At 38.7% G+C, this 21,870-nt stretch overlaps 2 protein-coding genes, 1 long non-coding RNA gene and 1 pseudogene across 4 annotated transcripts; 2 read left to right on the top strand and 2 right to left on the bottom strand.

Annotated features, from left to right (window-relative positions):
* The first annotated feature begins 833 nt into the window (after window positions 1–833).
* On the top strand, window positions 834–3,242 carry LOC125584303. The gene is made up of 3 exons (XR_007321282.1): window positions 834–887; window positions 1,030–1,090; window positions 2,273–3,242. It is a non-coding gene; the product is annotated as an uncharacterized LOC125584303 (long non-coding RNA).
* Window positions 3,243–4,682: 1,440 nt separating this feature from the next.
* On the top strand, window positions 4,683–6,229 carry LOC125584302 (annotated as a pseudogene).
* Window positions 6,230–12,871: 6,642 nt separating this feature from the next.
* LOC125584301 (zinc finger CCCH domain-containing protein 29-like) lies at window positions 12,872–15,178 on the bottom strand. Of its 2 annotated transcripts, none has more exons than XM_048752612.1 (2): window positions 15,005–15,178; window positions 12,872–14,739 (listed from the first exon to the last, which is right to left on the bottom strand). In XM_048752612.1, the coding sequence occupies exon 2, from the start codon at window positions 14,730–14,732 to the stop codon at window positions 13,053–13,055; it is 1,680 nt and encodes a 559-aa protein (XP_048608569.1). In that variant the 5' UTR covers window positions 14,733–14,739; window positions 15,005–15,178; the 3' UTR covers window positions 12,872–13,052. The 2 variants fall into 2 exon arrangements, with proteins under 2 accessions (XP_048608569.1, XP_048608568.1); XM_048752611.1 differs by having other exon boundaries at window positions 14,966–15,167.
* Window positions 15,179–17,028: 1,850 nt separating this feature from the next.
* LOC106420781 (protein SMAX1-LIKE 8-like) lies at window positions 17,029–20,916 on the bottom strand. Its single transcript, XM_013861624.3, has 3 exons — window positions 19,578–20,916; window positions 18,633–18,822; window positions 17,029–18,488 (listed from the first exon to the last, which is right to left on the bottom strand). Exons 1-3 carry the CDS (start codon window positions 20,762–20,764, stop codon window positions 17,229–17,231), a joined length of 2,637 nt encoding a protein of 878 aa, XP_013717078.2. The 5' UTR covers window positions 20,765–20,916; the 3' UTR covers window positions 17,029–17,228.
* Window positions 20,917–21,870: the final 954 nt, after the last annotated feature.

Genomic DNA, 21,870 nt, shown 5'->3' with positions numbered 1-21,870 from the left:
GGTGGCCACATGATTTCTTCTTTTTTCCTCCTTTCAATTTAAAATGTAGTCTCTCTCTCTCTCACTTAAGAGCAGGATTATCCCTCGTATTTAGGGGAGATCTTATGATTAAAAGAAAATCAAAAAGACAATTAAAAGATAAAGACGTTTCTTATTTGGGGTAAAGAAGAAACGTGTTTATGGAACACGTGTAAGCAAAATGAGAGGAGAGAAGGGGAGCGTGTCTTTGTTTCGTCATTTCTCTCTTTTTCGAAACCGAATCGTCTCCTTTCTCTCTCTCTCGAAACCGAAGCTCGGAGAAGGCGATTCTCCTACTCTCGCTGTGGATCGTCGACATACCGGCGATACTCCCTGTCTCCACACCTCCTAACGGAATCCTTTGTCTCTGTGGCTCGTGTGACTATGCGATTCTCCCTCTCTCTCCGTGGATCAACTGGAATTGGAAGGTAAATGTATTGTTGTGTTTTTCAATCATGCATGTTTAGATTAGACTTCTTCTTGGTTTGATCTCGAGTTTTATTTGTTTGTAGGTTCAATTCTGTCTTGCGGTGGCTCTCCTCGACGGCTGACGGAGCTCTCTGTCTCTCGGTGGCTCTCCTCGATGGCTGACGGAGCTATCTGTCTGGCGGTGGCTGTCCTCGACGGCTGACGGAGCTCTCAGTCGATGGCTCTCTGCGAATCGCTCAGGTAAATCTTCTGTTCCATGTTCTTCAGTCATACATGTCTTAGGTTCAAATATATTATTTCAATCTCGTTTTGTTTATTGGGTTTGATTGGGCTTCTCTGTGGTGATTAATTTTATTATTTATTTGTGTCTTTTGGTTATGTCTTTTGCGTGCTGAGATGAAGAGATCAAATCGCGTTTGATATGTTCTGTGGAATCTGAGGTTAGTGTTTGCTTCTTAATCCTCTTCTGTCTTAGATAAAATAGCTTCTGTATTGTGTACTGAAAAGAAAAGAATTAAAGTCTCAGTCTTTGTTTCAGAATCAAAGAAAATGGGTTAATGTGTTCAGTCTTTGTGTGTTTAGATGGCTGGATCAAACGTGCTTAAGCACGGGTCATTTGACAGAGGAATACGCAGCATCAAAGGTTAGTCTTTCTCTCTTTTATCTGGTCGAAATGTGCTGGTGTATCTTCTGGTCTGTAATAAAATGGTGTAGCTTATGTCTGACTAGTAGTTAGGTTACTTAATGGTTGCTTTAGTGTTGGGTTATGGTTGTGTCACCGTAATAAATAGAATTGATGGTGTGAAAATAAAGCATTGTTTGTTATTAGTTGTTTGTTGTTAGATATATGTCAAGTCATATTGGTTGTGTGTGTTGAATGCGAGTTGTGTGTGTTGGTTACATAGACTTGTTGGTTGTGTGTGTTGAATACGAAATCTCTCTCCTTCATTTTCTTGAACGTTTTATAAACTGTGTCTTCTAGTTCATTCTCCAACAGATGAATGCGCCTTCTCATTCCTTTTCCTCTTTCCCCTGTTTCTTCTCATTCGCCTGTGTCTCCTCTTTCACCTCTTTCACCTCTTTCTCCTCTGTCTCCTCTGTCTCCTCTGTCTCCTCTCACTCCTCTGTCTCCTCTTTCTCCTCTCTCCTTGACTTCGAAAATGGATTTCAATCCATTCCAGGACTCGGCAAATTTTGTTGAACTTCTCCATAGTCAACAAAATGTAGTCTTTGGCAGTCAAGGACGCGTTCCAACCTCTTCATCGTAAGTGCCGTCCTTTGGCAGTCAAGCTGCGGAGCTTCCAGTAGAGCGTAAGGAAAGAAGGACGTGGACAGTGACAGAGGATATAGTGCTGATTAGCAGCTGGCTGAACACTAGCAAAGAAGCCGCAGGTTGAGGGGCAAGATGTGTCTGATTATCAGCTCATGTGGAGCATCAAGAAGGATGACTTGGCAATGAAGCAACAGCTCTCCAAGATGAGGGTACTTGAGAAGCTTCTTGCAAAGGAGAATCTAGCTGATTATGAAGAAGATCTCAAGAAAAAGCTTATAAATGAGTTAATGTAACTCTCGGTTTGTTTGTTTGATGTTCAAGTTCATGTTCTAGTTTGTTTCATGTTCAAGTTGTCTCGGCTTTATGTCTTCCTTATGTTTCATGTTTCAAGTTCTCGGCTTTAGGATCTACTTAAATTTGTAATGTTTTGCTTCATGTTATGTCATGTTCTTTTTCTTGTTCTAATGCTTTGGTGTTTTGTGTTCTTGTTCATTGTTTCATGATCTTGTTCCGGGCCATTGTTTCATGTTCTTGTTCTTTTATTTGTTTCAGGTAGCGGGAAAGGAGAGGCTACATTGGAGAGGAGCATCACGGGTTCTTTTATTTGTGTCAGTTTGTATTGTATCAGTTTGTGTCAGTTTGGCTTGTCTCGGCTTGATTCAGTTTGTCACGGGTTTCAGTGTGCATGTGCATCACGCAGTTTGTATATTTGATCACACAATACCAACTACTTGAACAAATAAACACACGTTTAACACATTACCAATACCAATACCAACTACATTTGATCATTTGTATTATATAATTCACTGCTATTGCTCTCTACTTCTAACATCACGCAAACTCATCTACTCTCTTTTTCTAACAAAACCAAATTCATCTTCTCTCTATTCTCTCTACTTTTATCAAGCATACTCATCTTCTTCTTTTTTCCTCTCTTTGATCACAAGTTTATAAAACTCTTTAATCATTTCTATGGCTTCTTCTTCTCAAAACACATTTGATGAATCATCTGATGATACATTTGATGACATATTTGATCAAAAATTTGATGAAAAATTTGATCAATTCTTTGATCAAGCGTTTGAGAATTTAAATATTAGTGGTGGTCAAAAAAAAGAAAAGAAAACCCCGAGCTTATATCGAAAGAAATCGTGAAGAAGGGCATATTCATTTATGGAATGATTATTTCTGTGATACTCCAACGTATCCTGATAATTTATTCCGACGACGTTTTCGAATGAACAAGCCATTGTTCATGCACATTGTTGATCGACTCTCCAACGAAGTTCTATATTTTCGGGAAAAGAAAGATGGTCTCGGAAGGATTAGTCTCTCTCCTCTTCAAAAGTGCACCGCAGCCATTCGTGTCTTGGCGTATGGTTCTGCAGCTGATGCGGTCGACGAATACCTCCGGCTCGGTGAAACAACAACTCGGTTATGTGTGGAAAATTTGGTAGAAGGAATAATATATTTGTTCGGCGATGAGTACTTAAGAAGACCAACACCGGCTGATCTTCAACGTCTACTTGATGTTGGAGAATATCGTGGATTTTTCGGGATGATAGGAAGCATCGATTGTATGCATTGGGAGTGGAAGAATTGTCCAACCGCTTGGAAAGGGCAATATTCTCGTGGTTCGGGTAAACCAACAATCGTTTTAGAGGCGGTTGCTTCATACGATCTCTGGATATGGCATGCATTTTTTGGACCTCCAGGTACATTAAATGATATCAATGTTCTTGATCGTTCACCTGTTTTTGATGACATAATAAAAGGTGAAGCTCCGAGTGTCACTTTCTCTGTCAATGGAAGAGAGTATCATATGGCTTACTATCTCACCGACGGTATTTATCCAAAATGGACAACTTTTATCCAATCTATTCCTCTACCACAAGGGCCGCAAGCAGTTTTATTTGCTCAACGTCAAGAAGCTGTCCGAAAAGATGTCGAGCGTGCTTTTGGAGTCCTGCAAGCTCGCTTTGCCATTGTTAAAAATCCAGCGCTGTTTTGGGATAAAGTCAAAATTGGCAAGATTATGAGAGCATGTATCATACTCCATAATATGATAGTAGAAAACGAACGAGATGGATACACTCAATATGATGTTTCAGAATTCCAACAAGGAGAAGACAACGGAAGTTCACATGTTGATTTCACGTATTCTACAGATATCCCTACAAATATCGCAAACCAGATGGGTGTTCGGATAAGAATTCGTGATAGACAAATGCATCAACAACTGAAAGATGATTTGGTTCAACATATATGGCATAAATTTGAACGTGATGAAGACAACAACTGAGTTCATATGCTTATTTCAAATAATTCTTGTTTATTTTACTAATCTTTATTTTCATGTTTTAATTTTAAAATCTATGTTTAAAATATTATCTTTTATGTAATAAAAAATTAATTTAATAAAAAAAAAAAAATTTAAGAAACCCTAAATAAGAGACTTGCAATGGATGGGAAAAAATCACAAAGTTCTTAAACATGTCTCTTACCAAAATTAACTCCTAAAATACTATTAAAAATAAATTAAGAGACTCATTAGAGTATATGGGATAAAGATGCTCTAACTCATTACGGAGTCTTTTTTAAAGGGCAACTCATTATAGAGTTTGCCAAAGAAAATGAAAAAAAAAAAAACTAGTAATGGTCTAAAATTTGCTGCTATGATTGAAACTTCTCTTAAGCCCTACCTAAAGAAGAAAAATGCTAGTGATGGCCTCATTAATTTTACAAGATTCTTGTCTAAAATTCTTTATGGTACAGTTTAATACTGTAGTGTATAAGCTGATATATATTTGAATCTCAAATCCATGTGTAGTTTATATATGAGCAACCTCGAGAACAGGTGATTAGCGCTAATACACATCGATAACACCAGAAGTGAAAGATTTTTAATGTGATATTATCACATGGTAATGATTTTCTTTTGTACTACTAGACCACGTTCTGCATGATGATCCTGACTTTCTTTTTAGCGAGAAAACAAGCCAATGAACTAACATTTTTCAAAATATAGAGGAGACCAGTCGGGGAGCAAAACTCCGTAGCTGTAGAAAGACGTAAAAAGCATTAAAAACTCTAGCCGCTCTCCCAGGCACAGACATCGAGGCAACCAGTCAAATGCTCTCTTCCGGCGCCGGCGAAGGCTATTCTCGCTGGCGCAGGGACTCCAAGACGAATCCGTTCATCTTCTTCGTAGATCTGTTATGTTCTTACTTGTTACTTTGCTTGTTTCCATGCTTTCTGTTGTTGAAGATTGACAACGAGAAGCCTTGTTCAGTGCAACGGAGGAAGTCAAGACGTCTCCTCGAATCACCCCTTGCAGTGGCTTTATCCTTCTGGGTGGTGTTTTTATCTTCAGTGGCGAGCCCGTCATTCAACTTTGGAGCCGGATCTGTGCTCTCAAGGGAGTCTCTCCATTCTCCATTCGTGTTTGTCATCACCTCCCACCGCCACAATTCACTAGGGCTTGCTAGCTGCCCCGCCGAACTCTCTGTAACCAATTACTCATCTGACAATGCAAGGTCTTGTCCACGGCGTTTTGGTCTCCATCCTGCCCCGCGCGGACGCTCTGAATCTCACAGTTCAGAAAGCCCATAATTTGGCTGTCAAAAGCAGAACCACCAGATCAAGTCGTCTCGAGTATGGGCTCGCCAGATCTAAGGGTTTATGTGTACCTGAAGCGTCTCCTCCCCTCTGTCCCGTCTCTTCACCATCTCAACTCTGTGAACCACTGGTCATATATTTTCTCAACCCCGACAGATCCTCTGATATGAGTTTTCAATATGTTGCAATGGGATTGCAGTTTAGCTCAGGTCCCGACGAGAGCCATGGATCCCGATACGGTAATATCGGAATTCACTTTCTCAGCCGGACCTCAGTTCACATTCTCTCATCATTGATAGTCAAGAGTATCACCTCTCCGCCGCCTCGCCTCGTCACTCCAATCCCTTCCGAGAGCCGTTGGTACTCAACTGACACATGCTTTGGTTTGAACCAAAACCATTTATGGAGTTTAAACTTGCCAATTGTTTTAAACTTGAGCCATCATTCCTCCTCCAAAGCATCATGTCTGTCCACGGTCCGCCATCGCGCCTTAGTGAAAAGGGTTCACCTAGCCCAAAGCTGTGATGTTGTGCTGAAATTGCCATTATTTGTACATCCATCACATATTCACCTAGTTTCTTCGGAGAACTTCGAAGATGTCGGAGTTAGAGCTGTTCATGCTCGTTCCACCTCCTTCCAAACTTTGCTGTTTGGTTTAATCAACGTCGATTACGACCATTTCAGGCTCGTGGTAGTAACCTATTCAGGGACACAGCTGATGCTTCCCTTGGTTCTCCAATTGTCGAGCAAGACTCTCTTGTTAGCTTTGTTGTCCCTTGTTCTAGTGTTTTGTTTTTATGATGTTCATCAAACCGTCGAGGATCCCTCCGGTTCTATCTTGTTACTGTTGAACCTAGCTTCGAATGGAATCGCTTAAACTCTTTTTAGTTTTAATATAATCGTTTGTGTTACAAAAAAAGAGGAGACCAGTCGTTGCTACCCCTCATAGTTAGAACTGTGTTACAGTTCAGGTAACTTCTTTCTCAATACTCAATAGTAATCAATAGGTCCAAATTGTCTAAGCACTTGAATTTATATTATTCTCTAATGTATTTCTTCATTTCGAAAATACTAGTCTTTAATATTATTAAGTTGTATATTTTTACGAAACATTAATGAATAATATTTAAATTATTTAAATATCATTAGTTGATAATTATTAGTAATATATAATATAACTAATAATAAATTAATGATGAGTAATTGTTATATTATTAAAATGCGAATATTATGGAAATTTTTATCTTATAGGAACGAATATGGAGTATAGTATTACACTAGTACTACTAAAACATACAAAGCCATTAACTTCATTCAGGAGAACATTTGAGCTCATTAATCAATTATTTCGTTTTAATCATTACATAGTGTCACAAAAGACAAGAGAATGACATAAAAAAAAAAGAACAAGAAAATATAAAGAATGTTACGAAAGTCAAAGAAAGCAGCAGCCACCCTTTTCGTTGAAAATATAAAAAAATGTGGGGTCCGCTGTACTATTTGCACAGTAAATTTCCTTCTATATATACGAACGTTTGTGTTCATTTGTAAACACACCATCCTTCTCCTTCAATAACACATCATCTCTTCTTATCAGTATTATCTTCTTCGTACGGGTATAAAATTTTGCTTTATTTAAATTCCTGCGATATAATAAAATTCTAGTTCTTTTTATAACACGTTATCAGCACGATCACTCTGCGATTCGGTAAAATTTATTTGTATCATTTATACCCTGTTATAATGGTCGGTATACCGCCTCTACTATTATTTATATCATGTTATAATGGCCGGAATACCGCCTATATTATTTATTAGTAATTTAATTAATTTAATGGTCGGCCGAGCCGCCTTATATCCTGTTTATTATTTATTGGTCGGCCGAGCCGCCTCATATTCTGTTTATTATTTATTGGTCGGCTGAGCCGTCTTATATTCTGTTTATTATTAATTGGTCGGCCGAGCCGCCGTATAATTTATTTATTACTCTGCATTGATCGGCTGAGCCGTCGCATGATTTGTTGTCATAACATAAATATTTTATTGTCATATTTTTTTACTTTTATGAAATTTTATAGATTTGATTGACCGTTTAATACGATATTTTCAGACTAATTTTTGGTGCACTCGATTTAACCCCAACGGTCACAAAGAAATTTTTTCAAAAATTTCCTCTTTCTCCAACGGTTATGAACAGTATTTTTCACCTATAAATACAACTCATTTTCACTCCATTTCATCATCCAAAACATTTCATCTTCTCTCAAAAATTTCAAATCGCTCTCCTCCGATTTTTCATTTCAAGAAAGATGATTCGCACACTTTTGTTTTTATGTGCCATTTTTATTTGTGTTTCTATTTATGGTTTATTCGTTGGAGAATTTACTCCGAGTGAATTTAAGATGAATATCGGTTTAATTTTCTTTAAATCGCTTCTCCTTGTAATTGCTTGTATGATTAATGTAAACGGTTTTTAATTATGAAGTTCTAATAAAATTATTATTTTGTGTTTTAGAATTACAAATGGGAAACATCGAGAAACTCCAATTCCCGGCCCTGAAAATAACTGGCGAAAATTACGTCGGGTGGGTCACAAACGTGAAACCATATCTGGTGATGAAAAAGATAACCGAAACAATTGTAATCGGTAACAAATCACCACCCGAACATATAGCCGAAGCGATAATCTTCCTGAAGAAGCATTTAGATGAAAGTCTAACGCATGACTATGCAAACGTCGAGGACCCAGCTGAACTGTGGCAAACTTTAAAAGAAAGGTTCGATAACCAGAGACAAATCAACCTTCCTCACGCTCTAGAAGAGTGGAAAAATCTGAGGTTCCAAGATTTTCAAAAGGTTGAGGATTACAATTCCGCTGTCCTGCGGATAGTTGCACTCCTGAAGTATTGTGGTAATCCTGTCTCTGAGGCAGAAATGATGAATAAAACATACATCACTTTCCACAAACAACTTCACTTCTTACCCGAAATTTACAGAAAATGCGGGTACACGAGATTTTCTGAATTGATGGTTGCGCTCATGTTAGCTGAAAAGAACAATGAGCTCTTAATCAAAAACCACAATTCCCGGCCTACGGGAGCCAAAGCATTCCCTGAAGTGAATGCTACGGCGATAAAAAATTCGGAAAGAAGAAACCATGCCAATCGAGGTCATGGCCGCCGTTTCAACAACAAACGTGGAAAAACTTACAATCCCAAATGGAGGGGATCTAATAAGTGGGTTAGATCCGGGCAAGTTTCCAAGGGTAAAGAAACTCAAGAGGATACCACCCAGAAGCGTGAGACAGTGTGTTACAGATGTGGTTGTAAAGGACATTGGTCCCGTACCTGTCGTACTCCTTCACATCTCTGTAAGTTATATCAAGAGTCCACGAAAGGAAAGGCTAAAGAGGTGAACCTCACGGAAAATGTTGAAGGGACCTCATACCTTGAATCCTCCGACTTCGCTAATGAGCTGGACTAGATTACTCCTGAAGAGAATCGAAATGCCTATGATAAGAGTATTTAATAGTTTTCAGTATTACCATGTATAATTATTATATTTCATGTTTTAAACAAATAATGATATTTTCAACGTCATCTTATTGTATAATTATTGTGTCTTTTTTCTTTATATGAATGAATTTTATGTTTCTTTTATATTTATGACAATTTCAGAAATGGATCATAATGCTAATGGAGCAAAATCCAAGAAACGGATTCGTGAAATATGCATACCAGATAGTGGAACAACGCACACTATTCTGAGACAAAAGAGATATTTCTCTAATATAAAACCGACAAGAATTGTCGTCAATACAATATTAGGTCCTGCAGACGTGATTGAAGGAACTGGTAAAGCAAACTTTACTTTACCGAATGGAACAAAATTTTCCATAAATAATGCTCTATATTCTCCAAGTTCTAAAAGGAATTTGTTGAGTTTTAAAGACATATATCTTCACGGATATGATACTCAGTCTGCAACTGAGGATGGAAAGAAATACATGTATGTAACTTCTGAGAAATGTGGCAGAAAACACATATTAGAAAAGTTTCCAGAACTTCCTTCGGGACTACATCATACTTATATCGATGAGATCGAATCAAATCTTTTAGTAAAACAGAACCCAGAAGAGTTCACATTTTGGCATGATCGCCTTGGCCATCCAGGCACTACAATGATGCGTAAAATCATAGAAAGTTCACATGGTCATCCACTGAAAATCCAGGAGATTTCTCAAGGGAATAAAATGACATGTGTTGCATGTTCTCTAGGAAAATTGATCGTAAGGCCATCGCCAACCAAAATCGATAAAGAATCACCAAAGTTCCTTGAAAGAATTCAAGGCGATATATGTGGACCTATACACCCACCTTGTGGACCATTCCACTATTTTATGGTATTAATTGACGCATCCAGTAGATGGTCACACGTTTGTCTATTATCATCTCGAAATGTGGCATTTGCGAGATTTCTAACTCAGATAATCAAACTGCGAGCGCAGTTTCCTGATTATACTATTAAAAGAGTTAGACTAGACAACGCTGGTGAATTCACATCCCAAGCATTCAATGACTATTGTATGGTAATGGGAATTGAAGTTGAACATTCGGTTGCTCATGTTCATACGCAAAATGGTTTGGCTGAATCTTTAATTAAGCGTCTGCAATTGATTGCAAGACCATTGATCATGAGATCAAAACTTCCAACCTCTGTATGGGGACATGCCATTTTGCATGCAGAAGCACTCATTCGGATCAGACCGAGTGCATACCATAAGTATTCCCCACTACAGTTAGCGTTTGGTCGAGAACCAAACATTTCCCACTTTAGAATCTTTGGTTGTGCGGTATATGTGCCTGTAGCACCACCACAACGTACAAAGATGGGACCACAAAGAAGATTGGGAATATATGTTGGTTTTGATTCCCCATCAATTATTAGATACCTAGAACCACAGACTGGTGACGTCTTTACAGCACGTTTTGCTGATTGTCATTTTGACGAAAATGTATTCCCAGTTCTAGGGGGAGAAAACAAAAATGTTGGAAGTGATATAAAATGGAGTGTACCATCATTGTTATATCTTGATCCTCCCACTAAAGAGTCAGAACTAGAAGTTCGACGAATTATGCATTTACAGAGTATAGCTAACCAGCTACCTGATGCATTTGTAGATACCAAGACGGTAACTAAATCTCATATACCAGCTGCAAATGCTCCTGCTCGTATCAAAATGCCAAATGAACAAGAAAAGGAGGATGACACACGAGAGCCAAAAACACGCCTGAAGCGTGGTAGACCTGTTGGTTCTAAGGATAAGAATCCTAGGAAACAGAAGAAAGCTGAAATATATGATGCACCCAAAATAGCAGAAAATATTTTGGAAGAAATAAATGATAAGGATTCTGATGAATCAGAGCATCATCAATCAGAGCATCATGAATCGAAAGATAATCATGAGATTTCTATTAATTACATCCATAATAAAAGGATATGGAATAGAAATGAACAAAATGACCTTGATGATGCTTTCTCATATATTGTGTCAAGTGAAATAAATGAAGAAATCGATGATCCAGAACCAAAATCTGTCTATGAATGTCAAAAGAGACATGATTGGGAACAATGGAAAAATGCAATACAAGCTGAACTTGATTCGCTTAATAAACGAAAAGTATTTGGATCTATTGTGCTCACACCTGCAGATGTGAGACCAGTTGGGTACAAATGGGTTTTCGTTCGAAAGCGAAATGAGAAAAATGAGATTACGAGATACAAAGCTCGTCTAGTGGCTCAAGGTTTTTCTCAAAGACCTGGAATCGATTATGAAGAAACGTATTCTCCAGTTATGGATGCCATCACATTTAGATTCCTGATGAGTCTAGCAGCTGATAAAAATCTAGAGATGCGTCTCATGGATGTTGTTACAGCTTATCTATATGGATCATTAGATATTGATATCTACATGAAAGTTCCTGATGGATTTAAAATGCCAGAAGCATTAAGTTCCAAACCTAAAGAGTTATGTGCAATAAAATTGCAAAGATCATTATATGGGTTAAAGCAATCTGGACGTATGTGGTATAATCGTCTCAGTGATCATTTAACAAAAGAAGGATATGTGAATGATCCTATATGCCCATGTGTTTTCATCAAGAAAACAATATCCGGATTTGTAATAATCGCGGTATATGTTGATGATCTTAACATTATCGGAACTCAAAAGGAAATACAAAAGGCATCAGACTATCTCAAAGGAGAATTTGAGATGAAAGATCTTGGACAGACACAATATTGTCTTGGCCTACAAATAGAACATTCACAAAATGGTATATTTGTGTATCAATCCACATACACTAAAAGAGTGTTGAAACGATTTAACATGGATAAATCAACTCCTCTTAGCACCCCGATGGTCGTTAGGTCACTTAATATTGAAAGTGATCCATTTCGACCACCTGAGGAGAAAGAAGAGATACTTGGTCCGGAAGTACCATATCTAAGTGCAATTGGAGCGCTGATGTACCTTGCAAATTGTACACGGCCTGATATATCATTTGCTGTGAATCTTTTGGCAAGATTCAGCTCATCTCCAACTCGAAGACATTGGAATGGGATTAAACATGTTTTTCGTTACCTCCAAGGGACCATTGATTTAGGCTTGTTTTATCCTAAAAGTTCAAAAGGTCAAATGGTTGGTTTTGCAGATGCAGGATATCTTTCAGATCCACACAAAGCCCGATCCAAACAGGATACGTTTTTACGATCGGAGGCACTGCTATATCTTGGCGTTCTCAGAAACAAACGCTTGTGGCTACTTCTTCAAATCATGCTGAGATCATTGCACTCTATGAAGCAAGTAGAGAATGTGTTTGGCTGAGATCAATAAGCCGACACATCTGTTCAAGCAGCGGGATTGACGAAAATACGGAGCCAACTATTTTATATGAAGATAATGCAGCATGTGTTGCTCAAACAAAGGACGGATATATCAAAAGCGATAGAACGAAGCATATTCATCTGAAGTTCTTCTCATACACTCAAGAGCTCGTGAAGAAGAAAGAGATTGAAGTAAGATATGTCCAATCATGCGACAATGCAGCTGACCTCTTCACAAAATCACTTCCGACTTCGGTATTCAGAAAACACATCCACAACATTGGAATGCGTCATCAGAAGGATCTATGACTGCTCATTCGAGGGGGAGCTTACGTAGTTGTACTCTTTTTACCTTACTATGGTTTTTCCCATAGGGTTTTCCTAGAAAGGTTTTTAACGAGGCAACAAAGACGTTAAGCGAGAACGGATAGTGACACCGGCCCCCAAGGGGGAGTGTTACGAAAGTCAAAGAAAGCAGCAGCCATCGTTTTCGTTGAAAATATAAAAAGATGTGGGGCCCGCTGCACTATTTGCACAGTAAATTTCCTTCTATATATACGAACGTTTGTGTTCGTTTGTAAACACACCATCCTTCTCCTTCAATAACACATCCTCTCTTCTTATCAATATTATCTTCTTCGTACGGGTATAAAATTTTGTTTTATTTAAATTTCTGCGATATAATAAAATTCTAGTTATTTTTATAACAAAGAACATATAATAAAAACTATGGAGTCAAACACATATCAAAGAATTATTCTCAAGACTTTGTTAGATGAGAGGCCGGCCCATAAGAAAAGCAACGTAGTCTCATTCTATCTGCTTCTTATGCCACAATCTGCTGCTTCTCATGGTCTATGTACATTTGCTCTGCCCACGACCGCACCTTAAACGTGTTCCCTACCCTCTCATTCAACCCAAAGGCTCTCTCAGGCTCACTCTCTTTCACCAAAGAGTTCACCCAGGAGACATCTGGCTCATCACTGTAGTCTCTTACAGGAACCGACACGTTGTTGTAACTGTTGTTGTTGTTTCCGTGAATGCCAAAGGAGGCGCTTCTCCTCATCTTGTTCAGCTCCTCTCTTTGCATTCCCCACTCAAGCTTCCCGTTAGGCGATCCCCACTCCGAGACAACATTCGAAGTAGCCACCGGAGCTGGTTTAAAACTCAAACTGCGTCTAGCAAACGCTGAGGATCTCGCGTTCATCACCGCAGCTGCCATAGCTGCTGAAGACTCGAACCCGTGTGGAGGCGGTTGCCTCACAGGGGAAGAAGGGTAATGGTTCCTGCTTGGAGATTGAAGTTGCATCACAGAAGAAGGAGAATCATAAGCACCACGACGAAGCCTTAGCTCCATCTCCACATCCATATCTCTAGCGCTCAAACTAGACTTCAATCTACTACCGTTAAGCTGCAACGGTGGTGGTGTAAGGCCATTAACTCTGTTCTGCCATAAACCACCGTTTCTTGGAGACAAAGTAACACCGTTATTACCCATAGGCGATGAAGGAGACATCGGCGGTGAAACTACTGCTGAGCCAGTGGAAGCATTAACAGCTCTCAACTCATCCCTCCTATGAGCAAAGAAACAAACCTTCCTTGCGCAACACGTCTCATCTTTACAAAGCCGTGTCTTATACTGAGCGGGGTGAAGCCAAGACTCGAAAACACCGTGAGCATACTCGCATGAATCTCCTTTAGGACAAGACCCTTTACGAAACTCAGGGCAAGGGACACAAGTGTAAGGATACTTCCTCGGATCTCTCCTCCTGGCGTTCTCGCCAGGATGAACAAAAGGACACTCGGTCCAGTCGTGTGAGTAAGCCCTAGAACATGGCTTGACCTTGAAGCTAAACATCCTAAACTCGTCTGTTCCGTAAACACCTTCGTTGATATCAGGAAGGGATGCATCAGCTGGATACTTACTCACAACACTCTTCATCACTTCCTCCTCTTCTGAACTAATAATTCCGGTTAACAGAAGCTCAACCGCTTTTCTAGTCTGGTTAGGTATAAACCGAGAAGCTTGAACCAATAGATCAACCGGTTTATTCCGGTTAGCGTCAAGGAAGTTAGGTGAAGCAGAGGCATCAAGCAAGATCTTGATGACTTGGACGATAGAGACAGAACAGCCAGAAACAGCACAGTGAAGAGCTGTGACTTTCTCCTCGTCGCTTGAAACTCTGTTCACGTCTGATCTTCCTATGGAGATTATGTAAGTTAGAACTTCGATGCTTCCGTACATAGCAGCAACCATGAGAGGTGTTCTTTCTTGGAACCCCATCTTTTTCGACCCGACTCGTTTGCAGTACCACAAGCCCGGTTCATTGATGTCCAGCGAGTTCTCTTCGGTTTGTCTCTTGAACGATGGTAGATCGTCGCAGGCGGCGTATTCGAGAAGAGGCATGGTGGCGTCAACACGTTCTTGTTCTTCTTTGGCCCTCATGAGTTCGGCTTCTGTGAAGCTGGTTCTTGAAGAGCAGAGGTTTCTATCTGAGCCGCACATCTCTTCTCTGAGATTCAAAGGGTGAAAAACGTAAGGAGCAAGAAACAAGAAGATCGCTATCAAAGGAGGAGAAACAGAAAACCGCAAGCTATAGAGGGAAAAACTCAATAAAAGGAATAGAATAATCTCTAATAATTCAAGCGAACGATCGTTTCTAAGCTATACAAAAGCTGAAGAAGCCTGATAAAATAATATTTTTTTTAAAAAAAGCAAAAACAGAGAAAGAAACAAACTCGTAAAATGGAATCTTGCAAGGAAGGGGAATCATATACTTCTAGAGAAGAAGATATAGCTTTGCAGGAACGTGAGAAGAAAATCAATAGCAAAGTTACAAACTCTGAAGGGTTTAGAGAAGAATGGTTTGGGTTTCTAAAGAAGAAGGATTAATAGAGACGATGTAAAAGGCTCCTTTTAAAAAGAAAGCTTCGTTGCGAAGAAGAAGAAGAAGAGACGAAGTTGCCCTCTTCCTTTCGTCTACCTTTCTTGGTCTCCTTTTCTTAAATTTTATATTATTATAATTTTTGTTGTTTTTGTTTCTTCTACTCGTCATCATAGAAATGGTTTAGGTCAAATGTCAAAACTGGGGAACTTTTAAAAGGTAAGGATGTCGCTGTTTTGCTGACTGTCTCTACTCTATTTGTTTAGTTTTCTTTTGCATAAATGACATTAATTCTCTCCTATCTCATTGATTTTTTCAAAATGTCTTTTTATAATGACCAAATGCAAGTTTCATGAGGGGAATAAACAACACCCATTCAACTTTTTCTTTATAGAAAAAGTCTCATCCGGAAGTATTTATTGTTTTTAGAAACCAGCTTCTATTGAGCTAGATTGTAGTTCATGTGCCTGTTTTGTTTTTCTCAAACAAGTGCTGATTTTGTATGCTACACTTGCTAAATTTCTAAAGCTAATCGATCACTTTGTTTTGATTAGTAAAATAATAAAAATCTGAAAGGGAAATAACCTAATCCATCCACTAAATTCAGGCGCTCTAATTATATATATTCATTCACAATAGTTGCATGTTGGTTACAAAACTTGTAAATTAGTTGAGGTGCAATTACAGAATAGTTAAGTATATCTGGACAATTTAATTTAAAAGACATTCAATTTTTTTTATGCTGACAAGATCCACTGGTATAAAGTGGTTTTCAATTTAATTTAAAAGACATTCAACTTGTTATTGTTGAATCTCTTGTCTCAGTGGTTTTCAATTTAATCTATAGCTATATGTTACTGATGAACAAAGAGATCCAACTTGTTATTGTTGGTCTTCTAGTAGGAGACTACTACTTGTAATGGAGTAAAGCAAGTAAGGAACACGCCTTGAAAAGCTTGTGGCACGAGAGAGAAAGTGACACACGCCTTCTCTTCTTTGGAGTTTGGGTGGGCGACAGAAAATGTCATTCACTTGGCCGCCCGATTCCACTTTTTCCATTTCCTTATCATTCCCCCCCCCCCCCCCCCCCCTATTAAACCAAAACCTTTAACTTTCTCTTTTAGTAGATTTTAAAATACCATCTTAGCTTTTCTCATCTTTATTTATTTTTTTAATATTAATCACACAACATAATCGACTACCTTCGCTTACCTTCAAAGAGCTTAAAATAATCAAGTTATTAATGACTGAAATTCAAAACATGCTCACAGTTTAATGGCATTTCCAACTTATAACACTATTTAAATGTCAAAACCACACTATTTTAATGTAGTTTAACACTAAAAAAAGTTCATCTACAACTGCAACATTAAACTTCACTTTAAAAGCTATTTTATAATATTATATATTTTTAATTTTTAAATTTGTCATTTTTAATTATATATTTTATTAATAAAATAAGTGAATAGTATTTTAATGGGTGAATAAGTATTTTAGTATGGTGAATAATGTCACACCAAATTTAATGTAAAATTATAATGCTACACTAAAATAGTGTGATTTTTAGTGTTAAATTGAAGAAGGTTTTTGTGTAAAAATCACACTAAAATGATGTTTTGCGATTGGGTTGGAAATGACCTAACCATGTTGCAATTACATGCATATTTTTCTCGAGTTTTATCATACCAAGCAAATTGGGTGATATAAATGCTATAAGTATAGAAACTTTGAAGAGAACTTGGAAAAAAGACTTTGATGATTCTGGTCAAACTTGGTTCTTTACTAATCCTTTACGTGTATGTGGTCAAGTCAACTGATAGTAAACTTATTATAACGATATGATTTTTTGTTATGCCTCCAAAATATTTCCCAAACTCATCAACAAATTAGATCAGATTGTATGACCGAGTCACCAAATGATAGAAGCAAACAACTATTAATTTACAGAAAAACTTATACATACAAACACGGACACGACCCACTCACAATTACATGATATATCATCGTAACACACATTATGCTAGTATATCAACACAAAAGGACAACAACAACACCTATAACTAAACTCTACCTTATCTTATACACTTTACAAATAAATCTCGCACCTACTTTTTAACCTACTGAGATTTTACAAGGAACAAGTCCATTTCGTCCTCACTCAAAACGTCAAGATCTCGACCAAACAGTTTTACTACACAACCAGAAGTGATTTCATACCTTTCTTTAACATGCAAGAACACTTTAGCCATTACTTTCTCCATCAACTCTTTGATGATATCTTTTCTATTGTCCGAGAAATAAATAGCTGCTAGTAATCGTTCCATGATCTTAGGGTCAATCTCCAGCAAACAATCTGATCTCACACACTTTGCAAATGTTTCTTTTAAGATCCTTTTGATTCTTTCTGCTAATCCTTCAAAGTCAAAAGGCTTAAAAGGAACCTCAATGAGACTGTCGTGTTTCTTCAAATTCACTAACCAAAGCTTTGAGTCCTGATATGTTTCCTCGGTTTCTTGCGCCGGAAGGTTCAGATCAAGAACTCCATTAGTTGTTCTGTTCAACCTTTTCCCCGTCTCTACAGTTTCTCCCAAACCTAGCTTCCTCTTTTTCTCCGAGCTCAGACAGGACACAGTTTCGATCCATATCTCCACTAGCCCCTCTTTTACTCTCAAGAGTTGCTCTTCAGAATAAGTGGTTACTGTTCCATAATCTTGTACGGAAGACGAAGTCATAACAAACGTTGTGTTTCCGATACCAACTTCTCTCCCATGCGAATCCATGAACTTACCAGTTTCAATAGCCTTAGACAAGCTTACCTGCAGCTTCTCGTCGGCCTTGTCAATGTTCTCAAGGAACACTACACAGAAAGGGTTCCTACACATCACTTCAAAGATATGATCCACCATTGTCTTTCCTCTCAGCCGCATCACGTCATCACAACCGCTCATTTCATGTTCAGCGACACCAAGATCAACCGGCATGAATCTGTGCTCACTTTGATACACAATCTCAGCAAGCACAAGCGACATTCTCCTCTTGCCTACGGTATCAGGACCAGCCAAATTGAGCCAAACATCTCTTCTAGTGCTAATCTTAGGTGGTTGTGATAATGCGCAGCTGATAACCCTAGCAGCCTCATCTTGCCCTGAAACCCTATTGGTTAACCTTTGGTATATAATCTTGAAGCTCTCTGCGTTGAGATCCCTTGGATTATCCAAGCAAGCGGAGGACGCAGATCGTGTCTTGAGACCAAAGCCTGCGGTGACCGGACACATCCTTAGATTCAGATCAGTCGTGACCGATTTAGCTGAATCAGTTGATGCAGAAGCACTGCTCGTGGACTTATTACCGCAAACTGATTCCAACCCTTCTTTGGTCTGCACTGAGGGAATGTAAATACACGTTGAAATTAACATAACATAGTGTAATAACGTAGTCAACCGAGGAAGCTTGTAGTCCAAGAAATCGAATTTCATGAGTGCGGGAATATTAAAAGTAGGAGAAGAGAAAAGTAGACGGACCTTGGGATCAGATTTCTGGTTTAAATCGGGTATTGTGGTCATCTGCAACCAAGGTGGCAAGGTAGATTGGGTCTGGTCGGATATGGAAGAAACTGGTCCGGTGATTTCCTTGTTAAAACCGGAGAACGGTAGTTTCATGTCATAAGGTGTTGAGAAAAATCCACCAAATGGAACAAACGATCCCATCAAACTGCATTTAATTATAATAACACGTCAAAATCATCGAAGACAAAAGGTATGGTACATATAAAATGCAAATACACTCATAAAGTTGGTGAAATAGAGGAATATATAAGTCAAATTTACATCAATGCTCTGTTTCTTCTACATTCAAAATGAGTCTTTATGTTTATATATTTACATGCTAAACCACTGTGCTTGTGATTCAATAAATAAATAAAACGTTCAGTGCTTCTATCAAACATCATTTTAAAATTGTAAATGCAGCCAATAAACACACAAAAAGAAATACAGAAAAGGCTAACTAGAATATGATTCTTATTTTATTTTCTAACGATAAAATGTTTGCTTTCTCAACAAATATTAGGTAAATTATAGAACATCAAAAGAGTTGCTTTTGCACAAACTTAAACAATACGTTACACATAGTTATTCTTATTAGTCAATGTCACAAAATCTTATTGTCGGTAAACATATTAGTCAAGAATCTTAACAATAGGCTATTATTAGTAAGTCATATACCAGTTTAAACTGTTTTTAGATTTGACTATTAACAAGTTTTTTTTGGAGAAAGTTATTACTAACATGTTTTCGAACTCCATTAATTTTGTTTTAGTAGACGAGAATACTCGTATTAAAAAAAAAAAAGTTGAACCAGCGATAGATCATCAAAACCATCAGTTTAAAACTGGTATTAACAACGCGTTTGATGTCATCAAAAGAAACGATCTGAAACGTGCGCGAAAGAGGAATTAATAATATAACCTGGATTTGTGGTGAGGCGAACAAGACCTAAGAGTATTGGTGATGGTGAGTAACTGCAAGTCCCAGTCTTTCTCCACGTTCGGAAACTTCCTCACCATCTTCTCATAAACGTCGTTGCTCGCCGTCGCTCCGATCAACCACACTCTCCTCCCGCTTCTCCGCAACAGCTCCGAAACCTTACCCACAATGTAACTAGCCGCCGACACGTTTCCTTCACCGTCAGTGAATACCCTCAAATCTCCGTAGTTCAAGACTAAACCAGGTCCTGACCCTTGCTCAGCCACTTTCCCTAGATCGCGAAACCTAGCGTCGATGAATGTTTTATCGAACTTGACTTTTATTTGGTCGGATATTTCTGAACCGATGTTAACCGCGGTTAAACCGTCGGTTCGGTTTTCGAGCGACTTTAAAAAATCGTTTAATACACAGTAAGCCGATACACCCACAAGCAGAGGATTCCTCGCTTTTTCCCTCGTGAAAACATCGCTGATCCTCCGGTGATCAGAAGAATCTCCGGTTAGATTCCGTTTCGGGATGCTGAAACCCCACCGAACCGGGTTCGATTCCGGTTCGGCATGATTCCCGGTTACGTTACAGAGGAACAGAGGCTGTTGCTGCTGTCCACGTGGAGATGAATAACGGAAGAGATGAGGGATTGGTCGGATAATCGAGAGCTTTAACTCGGAGCTCCGAAACCCCGCTTCACCGAATACCCGACTCACAACCGGGTCATCCAAGATCGAGAGAATCAGCTGACGAAGCTCCACCTTCGCGCAAGAGAGCGAACTCGAGTTCTGATTACTCTGAGACATCTCTTGGTACAGTCTGAAACTCTCCGGGAGACGACGCTGGTGAGCTTGAGACCGTTTTATCGCAGCCATGAGAGAGTTCGAGACAGGCGGGTCGTCGGACCCGGGTTGTTGATGACCCGATTGGATCCGGTCCAAGGAAACGCTGAGGCAGAGATCTAGAGCTTTGAACTGGAGACGAGGAGAGTAAGCTGAGTTTCGGACACGGGCGCACGCGTCGCGTAAGACGGAGGTTGGTAGAGAGAGTAAAGCGGATACGGCGTGAAGCGACGTCGTTTGTGAGTGTCCTCGTCGACGCGCCACGTTCACGGCTTCTTCTAGCGCGTAGGCTGATTCTGTTGTCAAGCATTGCTTCGCTACGTTCACCGCCGTTGGCATCGCCGGCGATCATATATATAATAACAAATTTCAGTTTGTTTTGAAAAAGAAGGAAATTAAATGCGCAAATTCTGAAGTTTCAGGTGAATTATTTTATTATTTGAATATTTTTTGGAATTGTAATAAGAAAATGTTAATGGGGAATAAATTAATTTATGGAAGGAGAAGGAGGATACACTGTTGGGTTGAGTGGAACACAAAGGTGGGACCTAGACACGAGGGGTAGGGAAAGTGAGAGTTTGGAATCAAACAGAAACAGGTGGTTACAAAGGTAGATTCTTGTTGCTGGTCTTTAGTTCATTCTTTATTTATTTATTTATTTATTGCCGTGTTCAAGTCAAATAATATTTTTCTATTTTCTTTATTATTTCAATTTTTTGTATACCACATATTAACTATCTACAAAATACACGATAAATATCTCTTTCATACGTTTGACCCAAAAAAAAAAAATCTCATTCATAAGTATACTCGTAACTCATACGATGTGACTGAATCAGACTAATTTAAAAGTTGTATTCAACATTCTATTATTTAGTTTATGATTTTAGCTTTGCAAAACAAATAAGAAAAAAAAATATGGTAGCTTCAAAGTTTATGATTTGCAAAACTAATTTTAAAAAGATACTTTTACAATTTTTATTGGATTTGGATTAATATCTATTGGTTGTTATTCTCTTTAACCAGAGGGATATAAACAAATATTTTCTTATTTTCGGTAACAATAGTGTATTACAACGAGTATAGATAATCCAAGGTTGAGGCGACAATAAAAGCGACTAGGATTTCATTGTTACTGTCTCCGCAGTCGGTGTGACCTCACGTTCACCAACAAGAATTTTCTTCTTCTTTCCTCCTCTTTTTTTTCTGCCATGGCTACGGTGGTGCTTGCTGGGTTTTCAGCCTCGACGAGTCCGGTTCCAAATTCAGATCCAGATCCGCCATTCACCTTACTCTCAGATCTACTTGTTGTGGTTCCACCTCCAGAACCTCCATACCCTCCTGATCCATCAGATTCGTTCCTTCCTCTATGTCGACCTTACATCCTTGAAGCTTCAGCCTCCTATTGAAGATCTCGTTCTAGCTTTGACGCTTCAGTTCTTGTG

Source organism: Brassica napus, chromosome C3 (genome assembly GCF_020379485.1).
Source record: "Brassica napus cultivar Da-Ae chromosome C3, Da-Ae, whole genome shotgun sequence".
NCBI lineage: Eukaryota > Viridiplantae > Streptophyta > Magnoliopsida > Brassicales > Brassicaceae > Brassica > Brassica napus.
The sequence above is the reverse complement of the archived record's forward strand: the minus strand, read 5'-3'. Positions and strand labels throughout refer to the sequence as shown.